Here is a 19,260-nt window from a genome sequence, read left to right as displayed (position 1 = left end):
GTAAGGGAACGTCTTCCGAAGGTTCACCCAGTCCGAGGAAGTCTGTTCTGTGACTGCACTGCTTCATCTCTAAACGTGGGGCAAATAAGGATTTTGCATATACGGGTGTGTTCCTCCTCTTTAGAAGGAGGAGAACGGCCTAAAGCGAAATAACTGTCGTAGTCAAGCAAGTGGTCTGCTGAAGTTTAAAGTATTTTTAAATGTTAGGTGGTAGCTAAAACCCAAGGTTTCCACTTTCGCTTGTCATGGCCTGCATAATGCAACTAATGTACTAAAAATGTTGTCAAAGTGAAGGGTTCTGCTTACACTAACAATCGGAGAAGGCTGTGTGTCACTCCTCTGCACCTCTGACCTTCAGGGTTGATAAATTCTGTACTGAGAACTAGGCACCCGATGAGCTGCTGTAATTCATAGGTATACTGCAAGTTAATGCTAGCTGGTAACTGTAATAATACTAAATGATTGAAAGTAGTTGCTGCTTTAATAGAAACCCTGGTATTGATTCATATTCCTTGAACAAAAAGGAAATTAGAAAGACGTAATAGCTTAAGCAGAAATGTGCTTTATTTATTTATGTAATACTTTAAACAGGTAAAGTGCTTCCAAATACTCATCACAAAATTTGATTGATCCAGGGATGATTGTAACCGGTATGGGAACTACCAAACCTTATAGCTGAAATCTCATCTTTAAGACCGTTTTTGTTACAAGTAGTGGCAAGTTAAAAAATTTGTATTTACACACACACCCCCCCTACGTTGCATTTTTCAAAACATGTAGTTTCACTCTTCAAGGCGCGTGCAAATATTTGGAGTCTTTTCGAAAGTGTCAAAAGCGAGCTCTTACATATTTGTTCCTTAAAACTACTTTCTGGGTCCTGGCCAGAACGACTTTAGGAACATACGGCTTGTTACTTGCCATGCATTAGATTTCATTCTTTTTTAAATTTTATTTGTAAGTCTTTTTGTGTTCTGTCTCGGTCATCTGCGAGCATGCTTTTTGCAGAAAGCATTTGTTCAGTTTCAAGATTCGTCTTCTGTGACTCAAGCGGTTTGAGGCGTTTGTAGAAGATGCCGGTTAGTCCACGTGGACACGCTGTCGCAGTTACCGTGAACTTGATGCGCTGTCTGATGCTAGCGGGTGGATCGCTAACTGAAAGCGACTGAGATGCGTAATTGGCCCCTATGTAAACAGACGACCCTTCCTGACAGGACTTTTTCTTTAGAGTTTTGCTTTCTCTTTAGTGGGAAGTCTTATGCCTTGGAAACGTGGTACCAATTAGGCTGTATCTTGCAATGATACAGACAGAACCATCCGTAAGACCATTAACTTTCAGCTACTTGGCAATGTTAATATACCAATTTCAGCTTATATAAGGAAATAGTACTTTCACTTTTGATAATCACATAGCTGAACACCCTGTTAATATGGGGGTTCTAGGCGTTTCAGCGACTACCAAGTGTATTATTGCTGTTATCTCACATATTAAAGACTATATTTTGTGTTTGTGAAGGGAATTGGATTATATGCAGCTCTGCGTGCATTGCAAATGCCATAGTCGGAGAAAGTGTTAGACAGTACTCGTCATTACCAGCCGTTTTCCTCGTGAACCTGTGTCGGACTGGGCCCAATGCAGCCAGAGCTGTTTGCCCTTACCGCTGGCTTCCTGGGAGACATGACCAAATAACTATTTTTCTTAGGGATGCAATGTCACTTCAGCACCCGCTGTGCGCTCTACCTGGCCTAGGAACTGTGTGATCAAGTACAAGAGCCAAGTGCTGCTGGCACCTCGGTGTGCTGCACACCTGGAATAAAGCCTAGCGACTAGTACCTTGTGAATAAGAGCCTTAAAACTACTTACACTGGCAGGGTTTGGTGCTCCAGAAGGTGTCAGTCTGGGACTCCTTCCAGTGTACACAGGGAACTCACAGAAAGAAATCAGATTGTATTGGGCTCAGTGTTTAAATTCCTTATCTCGTTGGAAGCTACATCTGGGACTGCAAGGAGAAGTAGCAGTAAACGGGTGTAAGACGTCGCTAAGGAGTTAGCGAAGAGAACCCTTTTGAGTAAAGGGATGGCCATAGGCGTGGGAGGAGGGGAATCGCCCTTCCTCGTGCCTCCCCTCTCCTTTGCGTTCCTCCCCATGCTAGTTTTTTAGGAGGTATATACTTTGGGAGACTTTGACTGCTAAAACTCTGATGGGAAATAAACCCCGCGCCAGACTGCTTCAGAAAAATCATGTTATTCATGCTAGATCACTGGAACTTTTCTTGCAGAATCACTGGTAGAAACGTCCTCCTGCTGGGGCTGTTTGAGCTGGTTTGGGTTCCAGATGAATCATTGCTCCTGAAAACCAAAAAATGCTCGCTTTATTTTTTTAATCGCTTACTGCTTTCCCCTTCAGACATTCTTTCCTAGCAAATGCACATCTAAATTACAGCATTCCTCTCTTTGAGAGGACTACTGTTCGCTGTGCAGTACGTGGCAGACTGTATAAAAGGGGGCACCTTGCCAGCAGTACGAGGAGCACCATCAAGCCATGCTGTGTGCAATACCAGCATAAATTCAGCCAGTCTGGCACTACGCTGCTTTTCAAGCAGCTGCTCCTCCTCCTCCCCCACCTTTTTCCTCCGCGCTCTTTCCTTCAGGCAGCTAGCTGACGCTCATAGCATAGGATGTTAAAGTTGCCTCTGCAGGAATACCAGCCTGGGTTTTCATGCAATCACTGTTGCCTCTCTACTAATACTTTTACAAAGTAAAAACATTCTAGAAAGTTTTAAACACACAGGACTACTTCATTCAACCAATAATGGTTACAGAAGCCATGCTGGGATAGTCTAGTGCGCTGCCGTTGGAGCTGCGACTAAGGCCGTGAGGTTTGTAGCGTCTGTTACTAGACTAGCTTAGCGCAGTTAGAGAAGCAGACTGGCCTCTGGGCACACGAGCTCGTATCTGGACAGTTGTCTGTTTTTTCCAAATACGCTGGTTAGTCTAAAGTATTTCTACGTACAAATCTTATTTTGTTTATGAAATCTTATGCTATTCAAATCTCTAATGGGGTATCTGAGACAATTTAAAGAGTAAATGTTTCTTTAAAAAAAAAAAAAAAGAGCTAGCTGCTCATACTGAACATAAAGTTAAAAGCTTGCTGCCAGATCTTGGTGTGAGGAGGAAAAAAACGAAACACCCCCAGTGTGTATTGAGCACTTTAATGAACTACTTTCCGTTTCCGTAAAATGGAAGCTTAGTTCATGGATGTCTTTTGGTGCTTTGTAGTCTTTGGGAATTTGGGCTTTTGATGTGGCAGGTTTTAAGGAAACGTCAAATCCTCTAGTAAGCAAAGTCATTGTGGTTGCACCTTAAACTGCAATGCTTATGGCTTCCCTATGTATGAAATCAGTAAGTTTGTCCCATTTTCTTAAGAATAAGTTTTCTGCCCATAGTGGAATCATGGGCGTCAGCTAGTCAAAAACACAACGGAGTGCTTTTCATCCGAGCGAGCGGCTTAACAAACTTCCGCTGAAGAGCAGAACTTGTGTGCGTTTAATTATGAATTGCTCTGAACCTTGGACTGCACATATTTGGAAAGTTGGAGCACAGTTCAACAACCTGTTAATCCTGTATCGCACGTGCCACTGGCGAGGGGGAAAGTGGCTTCTTGGCAGATAAGAACAGGAAAAAGACTTCTCTGAGTGAAGGAACACCTCCTCTCCACAGTCTTGAACGGGACACTCGATTCGATGTCGGCACCAAAGTGAGACTAACTGCATCCTTGGAGGACCAAGGCTGAGACTAGCAATGAAAAAGGACAGCGTAGAAGGGGTTGTTGTCGTGTGTGAAGGCCAGCTGAAACAAAGCCTGCTAGAATTGAAGGCCCTTCCTGTGCACCCTAAAGGCAGCAGGTACAGAGACCTGATGCTGGAAAAGCCGCGTGGGGCTCTGCAGGCCCTGCCGAGCTCTGTGCTCTCGCGGAAGCCGAGCTCGTGATGTTTTCAGGGTTAAATCATGCTCTCGCTGCTCAGGTGACACTGCTGAGAACTACAGGCCTCCTTTGAAATTTGCCTGGTGCCAAGTCTGGCACTTGAAAAATAGTTTCAGTTTCCCATTTCCGCCCCCTTCCATAGACTTTCTTTGTATCCATGGGCAATTAACTTTATTTCTAAAATACATATAATATTTTTACTTCATGAAATGATGTAGTATTCTCCCTGATGAAGGGCTGAAAGCGTTCACTGCCATTTTAAATAACGAATGCAGTTAAGAATGCTGGGCTTCTTTGTTGCTTGTTTGTTTTAAGCTTTTGCGGTAGACGGGACAGCGGTAGCGAGCGTGTGCATGCTGAAGACGTGCTGGGCTCGCCTGAGGGCTGCGCTGGGCTTTTCTTGGGTATTAAGTGTGAGGTTAGGACTGCTTGTGAGCATCGCCTGTTGAATGTGGCTGCGAGCATGCGGGCTGCATGGCTTCTTTTCGTTTGGGAAGTGCTTCATAGACACAGTCGTCTTGCTTTCTCCTACTGCCTTAAGTCTAGCAGGATCGCACTATAACACTTTCTTACAGTAACAGTGTTCAGAAGTGGATGGAGCTTTCTATGTGTTGGCACAAGTCTGTCTTGAGAAATTTTATTTCTTCTCTGTATAGTTCACATTTTGTTTAAAAAAAAAAAAAAATCCACGTTCATAGAGATTCTGTAACCTGTGTCAGTGCCTTGTGTCACGTGTCATGCTACTGTTCCTCCCATGCAAAGCATTCTAGTGTGTGTGTGTGTTTTTTTTTTTTAATTATGTAAAAAAACAAACCCCCCCAAAAATTTGAATTTAGCATAGATGTAATGTTTCATTTGAGTAGAAATGCCATATAACATACTTGCCTGCTGGGTTCTGAGCCCGGGTATGTGTTTGGAACAGTTGCTGTAAAAGCAGCAGGAACCACTGATGATCCCAGCGGCCAAGTCATGCTAGAGAAAAGGTAGAACTAGTGGTCTTGCTGTAGTGAGGGAAAAATGCCCCCCCCAAAAAAAATCATTATTATTATCATGAATATTAGCCACTAGTGAGAGGACTGCCAAGTTAAACAGAGAAGAGGACCAGGTGGGTAGCGAGCCTGCACAGAGAAAGAAAAGAGGAGCAGAGACAGTAAAGGTGCAGTGGGCTAGAACTGGAGGAGTAAAGAAAAAAAAACAAGCACCATGTGAGCAGATGGGGGGGGGGTGGTTTCCTTGTTTTATTTTTAAGGCAGGTGGAGCTATGGGCTTACTATTTATTTCTTTAACATGAACAGGCTACCTCTCTTTTATAAAAAAAGAGCTGAAATGCATGTGTATTTCCATGTAAGTCACTGGATGTGTTCAGGGCTGGTAAGGGGCCAGCAGGGATGCGCAAAGCTGTGGCCATACTAAGCTTGGGCGCTTTTCTGCCAAACAGCAGTATTTGGGATATGTGTGTGGCTGCTTTTGGATGACATAGCTGCTGTTCAGTCATCCGGCTTTAAAGACTGAGCAACTATTTAGCATAGTTTAAAAAAAAAAAAAAAAAAGTTAAACTGGGTCAAGAGACAGGCTGGGTGAAGGCAGCACTTGTTGTGTAGCACTGCTGCAGTAGCTGTTTTGTACCCATCTCTGCTGACTAGTTTGCAAAGTGTTTCAAATGCAGCATTTCCAGCGGACGATTCCTAATTTGTAAAGCGGAGGCAGACACTTTGAAGCTGGTTTTGGAACTGTGAGGCTGACTCGTGTACCAGAGAGGACTAACTCTATATTTTAATCCTTGTGTCCCTGAAACGTGCTAATTACCAAATTCTTAGGCCATTTTGGTAGGAATTGTTCAACAGGGAAACCAGTGAAGGGTTTTATGCCTTATTTAATTGTTTCCTTAGTGGTGTGTGTTTGTTTTTTTTTAAGTACTGCCAGACAGGTAAGTAATGTGAAATGACAGCGCGCAGAGGGCTTGCGCAGCCGCGCATGGCTGACGCAGGAGAGCTGAGTTACAATTACGTAGCCCCTGTGCACACTAGAGCAGGTCCCCTGAAGCCGCGCTCCCAGGAGCTGCTTCAAAGTGTAGCAAGCGTGTGGCCTAAATTAGCTGTTTGGCATGGGTACGAGCAAACCTGTGGTATGCCTGCTTTAGACAATAGCGTGAGCCAACGCTCACTGTTTGGAATGGTGTTTGCTTAAGTATGGGTTTTCTCAGTCTGCTAGTTCCCAGTATGGGCAGTAAGGCCCTTAATTTTAGGGCTTTCGTAAACCATTGCTGTAAGCGTGCGCTCTAGACAATACAGCTTATTAAATGCAAGTCTCAGTAATGCCCCTGGAAATACTTCTGACCCTTTTTTTTTTTTTTCCTAGAATGAGAGGGAAAAAAACCTCAACTTAGAAGCATTGCCAAATGAGGCATTTGTATTGGTAGCTTATTGGCTATTACCACATAGTGTATTAATTTTTTTTTTTTTTTTTTTTAAACTTAGTGCTTGGTTGTCTGGCTATGAAAGCCCTGTGGTATCGCGCATTAACACAAGGATACAGGACCTAACAGGACTGGATGTCTCCACAGCAGAGGAACTCCAGGTAAACCATTAAAACAAGTATGTTAGTGAAGGGCAGTAGCCCTCTCATTCTGTGTGTCAGTCTGTCTCATGCGTGTGCAGCATGGTACGCACCCAGGTAGAGTGTGAGGTGGCTGCAAAAGCTGATTTGATCGAGGGCCAGCTGAGTTGATGGCTGGCTTGAGCCAAGCCTGTGGGAAGAATTTGGGGGGGGGGTGTTTACAGGCAGGTAGAACAAAGTTGTCGTTGCAGAGTACTGCTTGCTTGATTACTAAGGTGTGGAATTGCAGTCGCTCTTGCTGGAGGGCTGCTTACTGAAGTGAATGCAAATTAGTATACTTTTTATTACACTAATAAAAGCCAGTTTCATCAGCGCAAGGTCAAACTTTGCTCTGTGGTAACAGTGACGAGTTTAGCTGGATTGATAATTGAGAAATTGGAGGGGAGACTGGTTGTTCTGATTTCCCATCACCTCTGTGGTCGTAGAAGGCCAGCAGTGTGTCCAGAATCTCTAACGTGGCAAGACTGACTGTACATGTAACTCACATAAGCTGTATTTTAAAAGTACTTTTATTCATACACTTGGGGTTCCTAAGTGACCAGCTAGATTGCTGCTTTGCTGATTTTGAGCAAGTGTTAATATGTAGAAAGCAGGACTGTGGTTCCATGAAAGCTGCTGCTCCATGAAGATTCCTGGTCATAAGGTGCCCGAGCATCTGGCTGAAAATTGAGGTTTTTGAATGCACAGAGGAGAAGAAAAAAGAAAATCAATTGGGGAAGAAAGGACAGTGGGTCTTGATTGATAGACATCAAGATCAAAAAGTGACTTAAAATTGAGTGGAGAATGTAAAAAAGTGCTATGACTCATTTTGAAGATTTTTTTTTTTTTAAGGCTATTTCTAGCCTTTGAAGTGTTCATAGAAAAGTTTTATTTTGGGACCCGAGGGGAAGGGAGGTGGGAACATGCTGGTATAAAACCCAGTGAGCCTTTACAAGCAGGAATGCTCAAAACGGTTCATGTCTTGCAGGCAGGCTGGTGCAGAGAGGGGTGCGCGCAGTTCTGAGAAAACAACTGATGGTGTCACTGACTGCTCTGTGTCTGCTGTGGCAGCTGTAGGACAGCTGCTGGATGGAGGAGGGCTGGGAGCAGGTTACAGTAACGTTAGTGGCTGCTCTGAGAACGAGAGTCCTTACCTGGAGTGAGACACCTTCAAAGCGGTGGGGAAACTACCGCTTGCAGTACTGGTCTTGGATGGGCTGCTGCTCCTGTAGCCGAGGAGCTTGGGTCTCCTTGGGGGTCTGTGGCTGTCCAGGTCTTCAGGCGTCTTGAAAGGTGCCAGTTAGTTTCAAGGAGCTGGAAGTCATGAGGAAGACGAGTAGCATTTCCAGCAGGTGCTCAAAAACGGGTGAATGGCTTTACCAGTCAGCAGGGGCAGGAGAGCTTTCAGGGAAGGGAGGGGAAGTTTAAGCTGCGGTTTGGCTGGACGCTGGCGCGTGGTTGAGAGAACTGGCGAGGGACTGAGTCCCCAAAGCTCAGAGTCACGTTCTGGCTCTAAACTGATGAGGAATCGCAGTGAAATCAGCTATTTGCGACTAAACCCAGTAGGACTTTGCTGCATACAGTACAGTTCAGCTCAGTTGATGAGCACTTGTAATTTCCTGTGAACGTCATCTATCCAAAGGTTATAGATTGTATGTGTCAACTTCTTGCTGCTTCTGGTCTAGATAAAATATTGCTTTACTAGCTATTTGTGCTTCTCCTTTTCACCGTAGGTAGCCAACTACGGCGTAGGAGGCCAGTATGAGCCTCATTTTGATTTTGGAAGGGTAAGTCCTGTCTTCTGTCTCTGTCTCTTTCTTCTTCACAAGCAATGTGTTTCTCTTTTTCAGGTGGCAAATTATGGAGTGGGAGGACAGTATGAACCCCACTTTGACTTTGCACGGGCAAGTAAAACAATGGAGGCGAGCTAGTAATCTGGTGAAGCCGAGGCCTCTTGGCTGTGGCACCAGTTTTATTCTTTAATTGTGTAATTTATAGTCCTTCAACTTTTCTAATCGATGTTAGTGGAGAAAGCCCTCTAAACCACCAGCTGAACTGATAAAACAATACAGGCATTATGGAGCAACAAGGTTTTTCTCTAGAAACATAATTTTGAAAAAAGAGCTATTCCTAAGGGATGACTGATTCTTCTCAACAGAGCAAAGGGCATTAGCTTCATTCTAAAACTGGAGAAACATTTAGGAATATTTTTGCTGGCCCAGGTGCTGGCCATGTAAAGCCCTTTTTGTTAAAGTCACTGAAGGAAGTGCAGCCAGACCGCACATACGCAGCGGGCACGTGTCGGGTTCCTGCCGTGCACAGAAGATAGTGGCATCAGCTAACAAGCGTCTGTGCACCGTAACTACCATAGATGCACCTGCAGTGCAGAGTGCTGCTGAAGGAGGCTAGCCCGATGGTGTGGGTGAGAGCTCATTGCCCTTTCCTGTGAGAAGAGGACTTCAGGGGCGGTGTAGGAAAACTTGCCGTGCAGCTTACTGTGCAAGCGTGCGATGCGGAGAGAACTGTGTCCCCCAGAGCTGAGACAGAGGCCTCTGCCATACTGTTGCAGACATTTTAAAATATAAATGCTCTGTATTGTATTCTACATGCGGATTGCTAACAGACTGTGGAAACTGCCAAAGCCTACTACGTTCTCATCTCCCCGTTCTTGCTTTGTTTATTTGATTTAAAATCCTAACCTATTTCTGTTCCAGCTTAAATCTCAGATTGCTGGAAACAATGCCACCGAATTCAGTTGGTTATTTATTGGGCATACGTATGCGTGATTTAACACCTTCAGATTAACCTTATGCTGTGAATCAAATCCACCTACTCCTAATCAGAATCTCTGCTCTTTAAGCACATGCTCGAAAGCATTGCAAATGATTAACAGATTTTGGTTTGAAATGCATGGGTTAATTTTCAGAGGAATGATTGCTGACGTTTGAGCACAAATAGTGGCCTCAGTGGATGGGGCTCTAGACAGAAAAATAAGACGCGACAAAAATTAATCTCGTAGCCCATCAAATGGGATTTTTGTTAAGTCATAGTGATTATAAAATTACTCATTACCAAAATGGATCTTTTGGCTAGTTTGTTAGCCTGTTGCAAGCTTCAGCTCTGCAGAGGCGCTGATCGTCCTCACTCTTTCCCCAGCTGTAAGGAAAGGTAACACAGACATTTTCAGGTAACATCAGACGCTTAGGCTGGAGCGTGGAGGGGAAGAGGCCTCCCCTTTGAACACCGCTCTGGGCTTATGGTGTACTCTGCGTTCTCACGCATTTAGGCAAGGATTAATCTTATCCCTGTTGAAAGCTTCAGGCATTACTGGCACAGGTGCTCTGTGGCTGAGAGAGGGCATTGCTTAATGAATCACCTCCTTAGACGTTTAATGGCACTCAAAGACGTGTGTGTGTGTGTGCGCCAGGCAGAAGTGCAGAATGCAGAAAGCCAAAGAGCTTGAGCAGCAGCATACCTGGCACAGCAGCTGGCGCGTACAGCCCCCGCCGCGAGCAGGAAAGGGGAGAGCTGCGCAGGCAGAAACCCAGCAGCGAGCAGAGCTGGCGCGCTGCCTTCAGGGCATGTGTGGGAGCCCCTACTGCGCCAGCTCTGCCCCTAGGACAAGTCCTGGTGAGACAGCTCTGGAGTCCCAGGTTTGCTCTAGCTCATCTCTGGCAAGGACAAGAGGAGAGATGTGAGTGCAATTAAATAGTTAAGACTGTGGCTGTGAAGAGGATCCAGGTACTAATTTTCAGGCAAGAAAGTTGTTGTTAACCATTAGCAACTTGGGCTCATGCCTTCCCTGTCCGGTAGAATTTTAAAGTGTCTGCTTTATTTGAATGAATAGGGGCACTCATAGCATTCTCCCCTCCTTCCAAATAGAGGGAATGAATTCTTCTTTCTACATGAGTCTGTCTGCTGCTGGCACTGCAGCTGTGTCTCACTGGCTCCTCCACATAATCAAAATGAAATGCTTATTAAATCTGCTTGCTTTTATTCACAGAAAGATGAGCCAGATGCTTTTAAGGAATTGGGAACAGGCAACAGAATTGCTACTTGGTTGTTTTATGTAAGTGATGTATTTCTGTCATGTGCTATTACCAAAAATATCTTTCTCTGCATATTCTATACAGTTGAGTGACTTCATTAAATTTCTTACTGAAGTGACTCACAAATGAAGCAGCCAGCAACTTAGTGGTAAATGTGGGTATCTTCTTACTCATAAATAATTGTTCTTACATGCGTTCCTAAGGAGGCTTTAAACTATGTAACACTCTGTTCACTTTTATATCTGCATAGATAGTAATATTATGCTCACTGCCAAAACATTTGAGCACGTAACTTGCTGGGACAAGGCTGGCTATTGCAGCCAAAGTTGCACAAAGTGGGTGGGTTTTAGTCACACAGCCTTTGCTCTCTAGTGGGGAGGTAAAATTTTTGTTTTTCGGCACCTTATTTTACTAAAACGTGGCACTTTGGGAATGCACTGGCTTGCAACTTACCTGTGCCCTTTTCCACCTTTCCAGATGAGCGATGTGTCAGCAGGGGGAGCTACTGTCTTTCCTGAAGTAGGAGCTAGCGTTTGGCCTAAAAAGGTAAGCAGGATTTTTGATCCTGTGTTAGCCATTCCATCTCCTCAAAACGATGGTAGATTGTACGTTTGAACGTTGAAAAGGAAACTATGAAGTGAGCTTACTGAAAGAAGATGACGAGTGCTGTTCCTGGGAGCACGTGGGTACTACACCAGTAAGTGAAGCTGCTGGAGCAGTACTAGTGATTGCAGGGGTGCTGCTCGCCTGTGTTAAACTTCTTACACAAGCGAGTCAAGACCTCTGATCTGCTGTGTGTAAAGTCCGAAACATAACTATGACTTAACTGCTTCTAATGTATAGACTCTGCAAAACATTTAAAGAAAACAGTGCTTCAAAACACATTTTTAAAATTTTAAAATCTGAGCGTAGGTTCCTTACTGCTGTGGTGGTTTTTAGAGATTTGTCTTGGGGCTTCCATAGGGAATTCTGTCTGAAATTCTGTGCTCCTGCTGTGGCTTTTGCCTCAGAAGGCTCAGGAATAAGGTCTTTCTTCACTAACCTGCTGCTCCTTTTTAGGAAACTATCTTGGCTTTTCTAGAAGTAGTCAGAGTTGAAGGAATTTGGGCTTAGAGTTAAATAAATAAATAAAGGGATATACGGGTCAGAGGAGGACCCGTTCCTTAGCAAAGCAACTTTTAGAAAATGGAAGAGAATCTTCTATTTAAAAGGAACGTTTGAAATACAAAGACACCTACCTTTACGGTTAAGTAGTGTTGGGGCGAAAGCGTGCACCACAGAGCAAGATGCTGAGAGTCTCCACTGCGATTTCCAGGGCACAGCTGTATTCTGGTACAATCTCTTTCCAAGCGGAGAAGGCGACTACAGCACACGGCATGCGGCCTGCCCAGTACTAGTTGGAAACAAATGGGGTAAGCATCCCTTACGTTGTTCTAAGTGCCTGGGAGCGGGAGGCTCAGGATTTGTTCGTGGGTTGTTTTAGTTCTCTTTTTCCTTTGGGCTTCGTGATGGGATAAAAAGCAGCCCAAACAGTTCGTTAGTTCCTTTACAAAGGACAGATTTAGTAGCAGGGATCTACTTTAATAGTCTTTTGTAATTTTGCAGCTATTGGAAGGTCTTTTCCTCTTGGATTTGTTAAACCAGCTCCACATTTTTGTATGTATGTTAAAGTGATCCTTTGCTTAACTGAAAGCTATCAAACAGCATGTATTTAAACAGAAGTAGGAGCTATTCCAGTACGGTGATCAAATACCTTTCTGTTTTTGCAGTATCCAATAAATGGCTCCATGAACGGGGACAGGAATTCCGAAGACCGTGCACTTTATCAGAGTTGGAATGATGCAGAGTCCTCCTTTTTCTCTTCTGTATTCAATTTGTGTAAAATGCACACATCTCCTACAGTTTACAATTGACTAACACTCCACTACAGGTTCAGTCTTCAACTACACCCATGTTTCATCTGTGGACAAAACAAACATGCTTTTAGTTCCCTCTAAAATATCCCGTTATGGTTTTATACACAGAATATATTGATTTTAAAGGTCTATGAGTGTTACAAAAAAAAAAAAAAGGACAAAATACAGATCAGAGCCACAACTAACAGTGGTGTTGCGTGTGGTGCGCCCTTCACCATTAGCCTCGCTGATCAGCACAGAAAGCCAGTGACTGTTTGCTTTAGAGTCCTTGCACACGTCAGTCTGCTAATGGTGGCATAAATGCTGACCAGGTGATGTAATGGGAGGACTCTTTTCTAGGAAGGCTGTATTAAACCAGTTCATATTCCTAAATTCGCAGACATTGGACTCCTTGCTTTTCTAGAGTGCCTGACCACTACTGTTGAAAACTGTGGGCATGCTTTGTGTTTCTCTGGGGAACAGGTTATTGCCTGTTTTAGCCTGTTTTTCCACTTCCACAGTAGCCCAGATTTGTGAACTGTCTTCCTTTTTACGCCTCTGGTGAATTTGGCTCTTACCCTTGAAAACGTGAGCCAGCGGTTCAGTGTGCACAGACCAGACGCTTTAGCAGTGTTGTGCCAAATGCTCGCCTGCCTCAGAGCAGCCCGACAAAAGTTACAGCCCGTCTTCCCTCCATTTTTTACTTCGTAAGTTTGTCCACATAACAAGAAACAAATGCTGCTTTAATTCTGTCTTAGTAGTAAACTTACATCTATTCCTTGGGCAGTGGGGATGGGCATGTTACCATCTTCATTAATCAAAGTAATTGTGCCTTAGGATACTGGAATTTCAAATTGGTTTTGAGACTTCAGGTGATGAGGTAATAATATGCAGTCACCGTAGAACGTTCTTATTCCTGAAAAGCCAACTTTGTCCTCTCAGTTCTTGAGTATTTCGTGAGAAAGATATGACCTATTTATAATCCTAAATCTTTTTTTTAGATGCTTTTTATTTTGCGTTATGTTTTCTTTTTTCTGTTGTGGATGCGGAATGCATGCCACAACAGTGACATGCCTTTAATCGCAGGGCAACTGTTTGCACAGGATGCTAGAGAAGGTACCTGCTCTTGATGGCTTGATATCCCTTTCCGATGGACGCTGCCTCCGCTGCAGCAAAGCACTTGGCGCTGCCGCCCCCTCCTCTTAGCTGTCACTGGTGCGCATGAGCGAGGAAGCGCTGGGAAGCGGGCCTCCTCCAGAGGCTTTGGTGCTGCTTACTTCACTGCTCCTCTCCCCACCATCCAGGGTCGCAGTCTTTCTGTTTCGTGGCAAGCGTGCAGAAAAACGGTCCCCGAGTCACTGGTGCCCACACTGGAAGAACATGCTTGTTAGTGGCTTTCAAGTACATTAGTTTGTGACAAGTCATCCTTACCCGGGACTGAAGATGAAGCCTCTGAGAGGGATGAGACTGTGGCTGCTGTAGCCGTTGAACTTCTGTCCCGCTGTTCAAATCCCTGCAGGAAGAATAACTGCCGTCCCCGCTGCTTCCCAGCACAGAAAGAGCAAGCAGAGCAGGCGCAGAGGCTGCAGGGAGGCTCGCTTTCCTAAGCCATTTTTCAGCATTTATAGCAAAACGTCTAAATATTCCACTAGCATGAGGACAAGAATCAGTGAGCTGCACCAGACTCTGCCCGTCTTAAAAGAGTCTAATTTTCTGGATGATGATGGTGTACTGCTGGGGGGGGGAGGGGGTGTCAAGCCAGAAGTCTTTACCAACGAAAAAATTCCAATTTTAGTTTATTGGATTTTCTGCCTCAATAAAATCTTAAAAATTGAGCCAAAAGGTAGAAGAAACTTGCTATTAACATGTTAGACATACCTCTGGAACAATGAGAATGCAGTTTAAGGTACTATAGTTTTAAAAACTGCATACTTACTTTCAGAAGGCGTAGTTACAAAAGACTCTAAAAACTTTGCTGGAAAAATGCAGTTAAGTTTCTTCTGAGCCTATTAGCAATGGGACCTACAGAACTGCTCATCCTTAGCCCTGCACCTTCTTGTGTTTGGCCAGTGCTTTTTCAAAGATGTTAAACAAAGTCCCTCCAGCGCTTAGGAAAACAGATAAAACCAAGAAAAATAAAAAGTTCCCCCTTGCTGCTGTACCACTCATTTCATCAAAAGTGCTAGTACAAAAGAGCAGTGTCTGATGCAAATAGATTCAGCCAAGTGAGTTATCGGAGCATATTTTTGTTTGCTAGGTTGTAGCCCTTAAAAAGCGTAACATGTTTCTACTTACCCCAGTTTGCTCCCTTTTACACAGTGTCTGTAGATTCATTTCCATTCTCATCCATGGTTTTCTCTTTCACAGCTCTTTGGCTACTTCAAGCTTTTTTTTTTTTTTTTTTTTTTTTTGGTAACCATGGCTGCAGGAAAGTCCTGCCACTTTTCCTGCAAGTAAAAGAATACAGTGGAAAATATGGTGTTAGGAGTATTATTCTGGGGCTAGCTCAAAGGCACCTATAAATGTTTGTCTAAAAGCCAGTCTTGGGTAGCTAACGAGCACAAAAAGAAAACGGTGTATTATCACTGTGAACATGTTTAGGAAACAGCATCTGGTTTTGCTATTACAGAAAAGCTGTTTTTTTTCCCAAAGCGAGCAGAGGAGTTCCTCGACATTAAAATAATTAAAAGCTAAAAATTGTGGAATTTATGTAAGGTAAAAGAGAAATACTGGATGAAAGGTGCCAGTGCCCGAGTTAGGTACTGTCATGTTGGAAGAAAACACCAAGGCCGCTTAGGTGGCGAATAAAAAGGGAAGGGTTGGAGCGATGAAAAAATTACAGTTTGGTTTTATCAAGCAGTGACTTCCCATCTCTGTTCAAGCAACACCAAAAGGGGCGCGGCAAGCACAAAAGTTGTTGTTTTTGCAACGTGTGACCTGGGAAGTTTGCTAACCACTTTACCTCCCTCATCTCACCTCCTGCTGAGTATTTCTAGTGTCAATAGGATTTCTAAAATGATCCATTAAGAGGCACTGTTTAGGGAGTTAAAAAATGTTGCAGCGCATGACTTTTTCAAGCAGTGAACTATTCAATGATGTGCAGTTCTTCAGAGAACGGAAATGGTTTGTGTCTTTTGTCAGTGGAAAATTTTTCTTGGTTTAAAAAAGAAAAATCCCCCAAAAGCACAAACTCAAGCCTGCCGAGGCACACTTACTTAGCCTGAAACCTCCCAAGGCAGATTATTGGAAGAGAAAGGGTAAGCTTTATTTTATTTTATTTTTTTAAGTTATAGACAATCCATATTTCATCTTTCTCCACTGCAGTAGTGTTCATACACCTAAATACTAAATGTGTAAATGATTACACAGGCAGTATTGTTGCTTTCTGCCTTATCCTTTCATTTCTCAAAGGGCTTTTGGATCAAGAGCTTGGCTCCTGTGTGAATCTAGTTTTGTATTAAAGATGATTGAAAACTGTTTGGCTCACAGTGACTGACAATTGCGAAACTGCCTTACTGTTAAATTTTTTTGTAACAAAAGTTTTTAATGTAAAAAAAGATGGGCTTAAAATAAAAGCCACTGCCATTAGCAGTGAAAAAAAATCCTCCACATCAAACGCTTGTCTTACATGGCTGTTGTAAATCTGCGCATACACGCATTTCTCACCAGATGTGTTTCCTGGAAACTGAGCTCATTTGCTTCACTTCATAATCTAGCTGGGCAGGTGCAGAAGACACTCCTATGACAGATTACTATTAAACAGCTCTTCAAACCTGAACTTTGGGTCTCAAATGGAAACACTCAGCACTAGTGGACTGGAAAAGAAGACGGAATAAAAGGCTGGACTGAAAGCATGTTGTGTGCAAAAAAATTCAAGAAAAGGAGGCAGACTCTGAGGGAGGAGCATGTCTCAGCACCTTTGTCTCTAACGCTGATTTATGGCAGTAGCTGCTACGGGATTTAATCGAGACCTGGGAACTGCACAAGCTCCTCTGTTGTGTCCTGGCTAGGTACTGCCAACAGCCAGGGCAAGTGTCAGTGGCCAAAAGACCCTTTTTCAGGGACGATAAGGTCTTGTGTTTCCTGAAGCCAAGAGTTCAAACACCTACTCTGAACAGTTTGGGGAGGGACGAGAGATCAGAATATCTTGCAACACAGACACCAACAGCATGATTCTGGGGGGGGGGGGGGGGCTAGAACACTTACATGTAGGAAGTTTAGGTTGCGTTCTTCCTTAACCAAGACTGCTGCTGCAGCTTAGACGCACTCGCCATTCCCGTGGGCTTTGCCCTTTCAAAAATCAGGGTTCTAGTAGTTCATAGTCATCGGGATCCTGCAGCAAGAGGTGCGAGGGCTGGTTAGACGCCTTAATCCTTTCGTCTGTGGAACGGAGCCTTCCTTGCACTGCTGGTAGAGTTAGGCTGAGCTTGCAGTCAGGCAACTTTTTTTTCCCCCTTCCCCACGCAGCTCTCAGACTGAGATAATTTGGCAGCCACTGGAATTAAGTTTAAAGCATACCTGCAGTTTTTGATTTTTCTGGAAATCTGAACGTATTCCATCCCCAGCTATTCCATACATTACTGCTAAACATCTTCCTTGCTTCTCAGCAAAACTAGGTGGGCCGATGCCATAAGAATATGAACAGAGCCACGTGGCTCTGTTCTTTAAGGGCTTACTCCAACTGGCCTAGCTTTCAGGGTGTTTCTATTTGGCTAACTTCCAGTCGCTCAGCCCTCAGTCACTGTTTCCTTGACCAGTGATGGCTGAAGCCAGGCTCCCTCTTTCGCAGGTACATGCTTTCAGCTGCAGCCGTGAGACTTGACCGCTGGGCCCCTGTTACCGTGCCAGCAGAAAGCACTGCCTTGGCTCAGTGCAGAGGCCTCACAGGGCGAGCCCAGCCCTCAGCCTTACCTCTCACAGAGGTCGGACATGTTGCCCTGCCTTTGCTTGGGTTGCGTTTTTGTGAAAAAACCTTCACAAGGTGGTTTTTTTTTTTTTTTTTTTGGGGGGGGGGGGGGAGCAGGGCCTAGACAGCCTTTGCTGCCACCCATGGAGGATACAGGTGTTGGGGTGGGGGGGGAATTGTGGTGTGCCTCTGCGCCACCCCTGAGCAGCACTTAAGCGCTGTGACCATCCCAGGGTAGCCAGAGTGGAACTGTCCCGCGGGGGCCCTTCTGGCAGAGCTACCCCCAGTGCCGCAGCCCAGCACCTGGGGGAGGAAATCCCACCAGGGTAAGAACTGCCGTAGCTTACAGCTAAGCAACATGGGGTAGCACAGGGATAAGGCAAACAGCCTGCGAATTGCTCAGGGCAGGACAACAGAGGAAGAGAAAGGTCAGGGTCTGACGGCATCTGTGCTTAGGAGAGAGAGGGGACGTGCAGCACAGAAAGCTGAAATGACGGGTCAGGATCCATGGAGAAACTGGACTAAACCAAGAACCTGAATGGAGCCCCCAACCCTCAGGGAGCAGGGTCTTTAGCCACACCCCCAGTCTCCCTACAACAGCTTGACTGTGACCCGCCTCTACTAGGAATTTGGACATTTCATCATCAGGCTGCTTTTCTTATTCTGGTCATCAGCGACTCATTTGCTTCCTAAGCCAGGCTTTGAACCAACAACAGATTGCCCAGGAATCTTAACCGCAAGCAGCCTAGTCCCCTCTAGGCCATGCTTAAACATCAGTCAGCAATTCATCAAGCTGACCAAAACTAATACAGAAAGAGCTGGGTCTCTGCACACTCATTCCTCCCTCATATCCCTAACAGAACGCGAAGGGAAGGATCCTGGCAGAGCTCACAACACAAGCCTCCGTGTATAAATAACATTGTACTCTAAAAAGAAACGCACAAAGGGAATTGGACCCGCTCCTGCGCTTCCCTTTCAGGAGCCAAGCTCAGGCATGCGGGGGTTGGCATTTGCTTTGGCACGGCTGCTGCGCGAAGCCAAAGGAGGGCTTCCAGCTTTGCCCAGGACTGCAGCTGCTACTGTTAGCACGGGAGCAGGGGATGTGGATACACCCGTACAGCTGCGCTGCTGTGCGCTGGGTTTCCGCCCCGTGCGACTGCGGTCAGCTTTCCCTCCTATTTGACAGGAGCACAGGCTGCCACCTGTCTGACAGTATCATTAGAAGTGACTCATCACAGCCTGAGGGCTGCTCTATATTGGAGCATTACCGAGTGAGAAATGAACGCACGGGGTTATGAGCTGCTTATCCTGAGGCTGAGGTGAGGTTCAGAAATTGGCTGTCAAGAGTTCATCATCATGGCAAAAAATATCCCTCTCTCCTATATCCTTAGCGAGATAAAGACTGGCATAGGGTGGGGGGATTTGTAATCACAGAGAGTCAAAGAGAGGCCAGACAACCTGCTAGGTACAAGCTATCCACATCTGCTTTAAGGAGTGCTCACTTCTGTTGAGCCTGAGCAGTGATTCCCTACCCTGAGATAAATGGGGGGGAGGGGAGATGATGTGTGGTATTTGTCAGCTTTTTCTTCTGGTTTTTAGATCTTGAAATTTGGGTGCAACCAAGACATTTGCAGCTGGATGCCACATGTCTCGAGACTGGGCTGGGAAGGATGGAAGGAAGCAGGAGGAAGGAAAGAGGCTGGGTCATCCCTAGGGCAGGGTAATGGGGCTGCACATTCTTGGTGAAGCAGTTAAAGACAGTACGTCACAAAACTTTGCGCCAGGATAACAAGTGACTAACTAGCAGGAAAGTTTCTGATTCTTTTCCCAGAC

The 19,260-nt window shown here is 44.9% G+C and overlaps 1 protein-coding gene and 1 long non-coding RNA gene across 34 annotated transcripts in view; one reads left to right on the top strand and one right to left on the bottom strand.

Annotated features, from left to right (window-relative positions):
- Positions 1-16,137, top strand: part of P4HA1 (prolyl 4-hydroxylase subunit alpha 1) — a 42,439-nt gene extending 26,302 nt beyond the window's left edge. For 4 of the 10 annotated variants that reach the window (XM_009675426.2, XM_009675416.2, XM_068951009.1 and 1 more), the window contains exons 10-15: positions 6,460-6,559; positions 8,311-8,364; positions 10,581-10,646; positions 11,104-11,172; positions 11,942-12,038; positions 12,396-16,137. In XM_009675426.2, coding sequence (XP_009673721.1) covers positions 6,460-6,559; positions 8,311-8,364; positions 10,581-10,646; positions 11,104-11,172; positions 11,942-12,038; positions 12,396-12,466 — 457 coding nt within the window. In that variant the 3' untranslated portion in view covers positions 12,467-16,137. Of the gene's footprint in view, positions 1-6,459; positions 6,560-8,310; positions 8,482-10,580; positions 10,647-11,103; positions 11,173-11,941; positions 12,039-12,395 lie in introns of all 10 variants that reach the window. The other 6 variants (XM_009675397.2, XM_068951008.1, XM_068951006.1 and 3 more) reach the window with 2 other exon arrangements.
- LOC104144397 (uncharacterized) overlaps positions 7-19,260 on the bottom strand; it is a 24,671-nt gene continuing 5,417 nt past the window's right edge. For 4 of the 24 annotated variants that reach the window (XR_011142278.1, XR_011142281.1, XR_011142280.1 and 1 more), the window contains 5 exons: positions 16,728-16,854; positions 12,380-14,968; positions 11,865-12,019; positions 11,080-11,164; positions 8,505-10,248 (listed from right to left, as the gene is read on the bottom strand). This is a non-coding gene — a long non-coding RNA (uncharacterized lncRNA). The other 20 variants (XR_011142282.1, XR_011142284.1, XR_011142285.1 and 17 more) reach the window with 18 other exon arrangements.

Source organism: Struthio camelus, chromosome 7 (assembly GCF_040807025.1).
Source record: "Struthio camelus isolate bStrCam1 chromosome 7, bStrCam1.hap1, whole genome shotgun sequence".
In the NCBI taxonomy this organism is placed as follows: domain Eukaryota; kingdom Metazoa; phylum Chordata; class Aves; order Struthioniformes; family Struthionidae; genus Struthio; species Struthio camelus.
The sequence above is the reverse complement of the archived record's forward strand: the minus strand, read 5'-3'. Positions and strand labels throughout refer to the sequence as shown.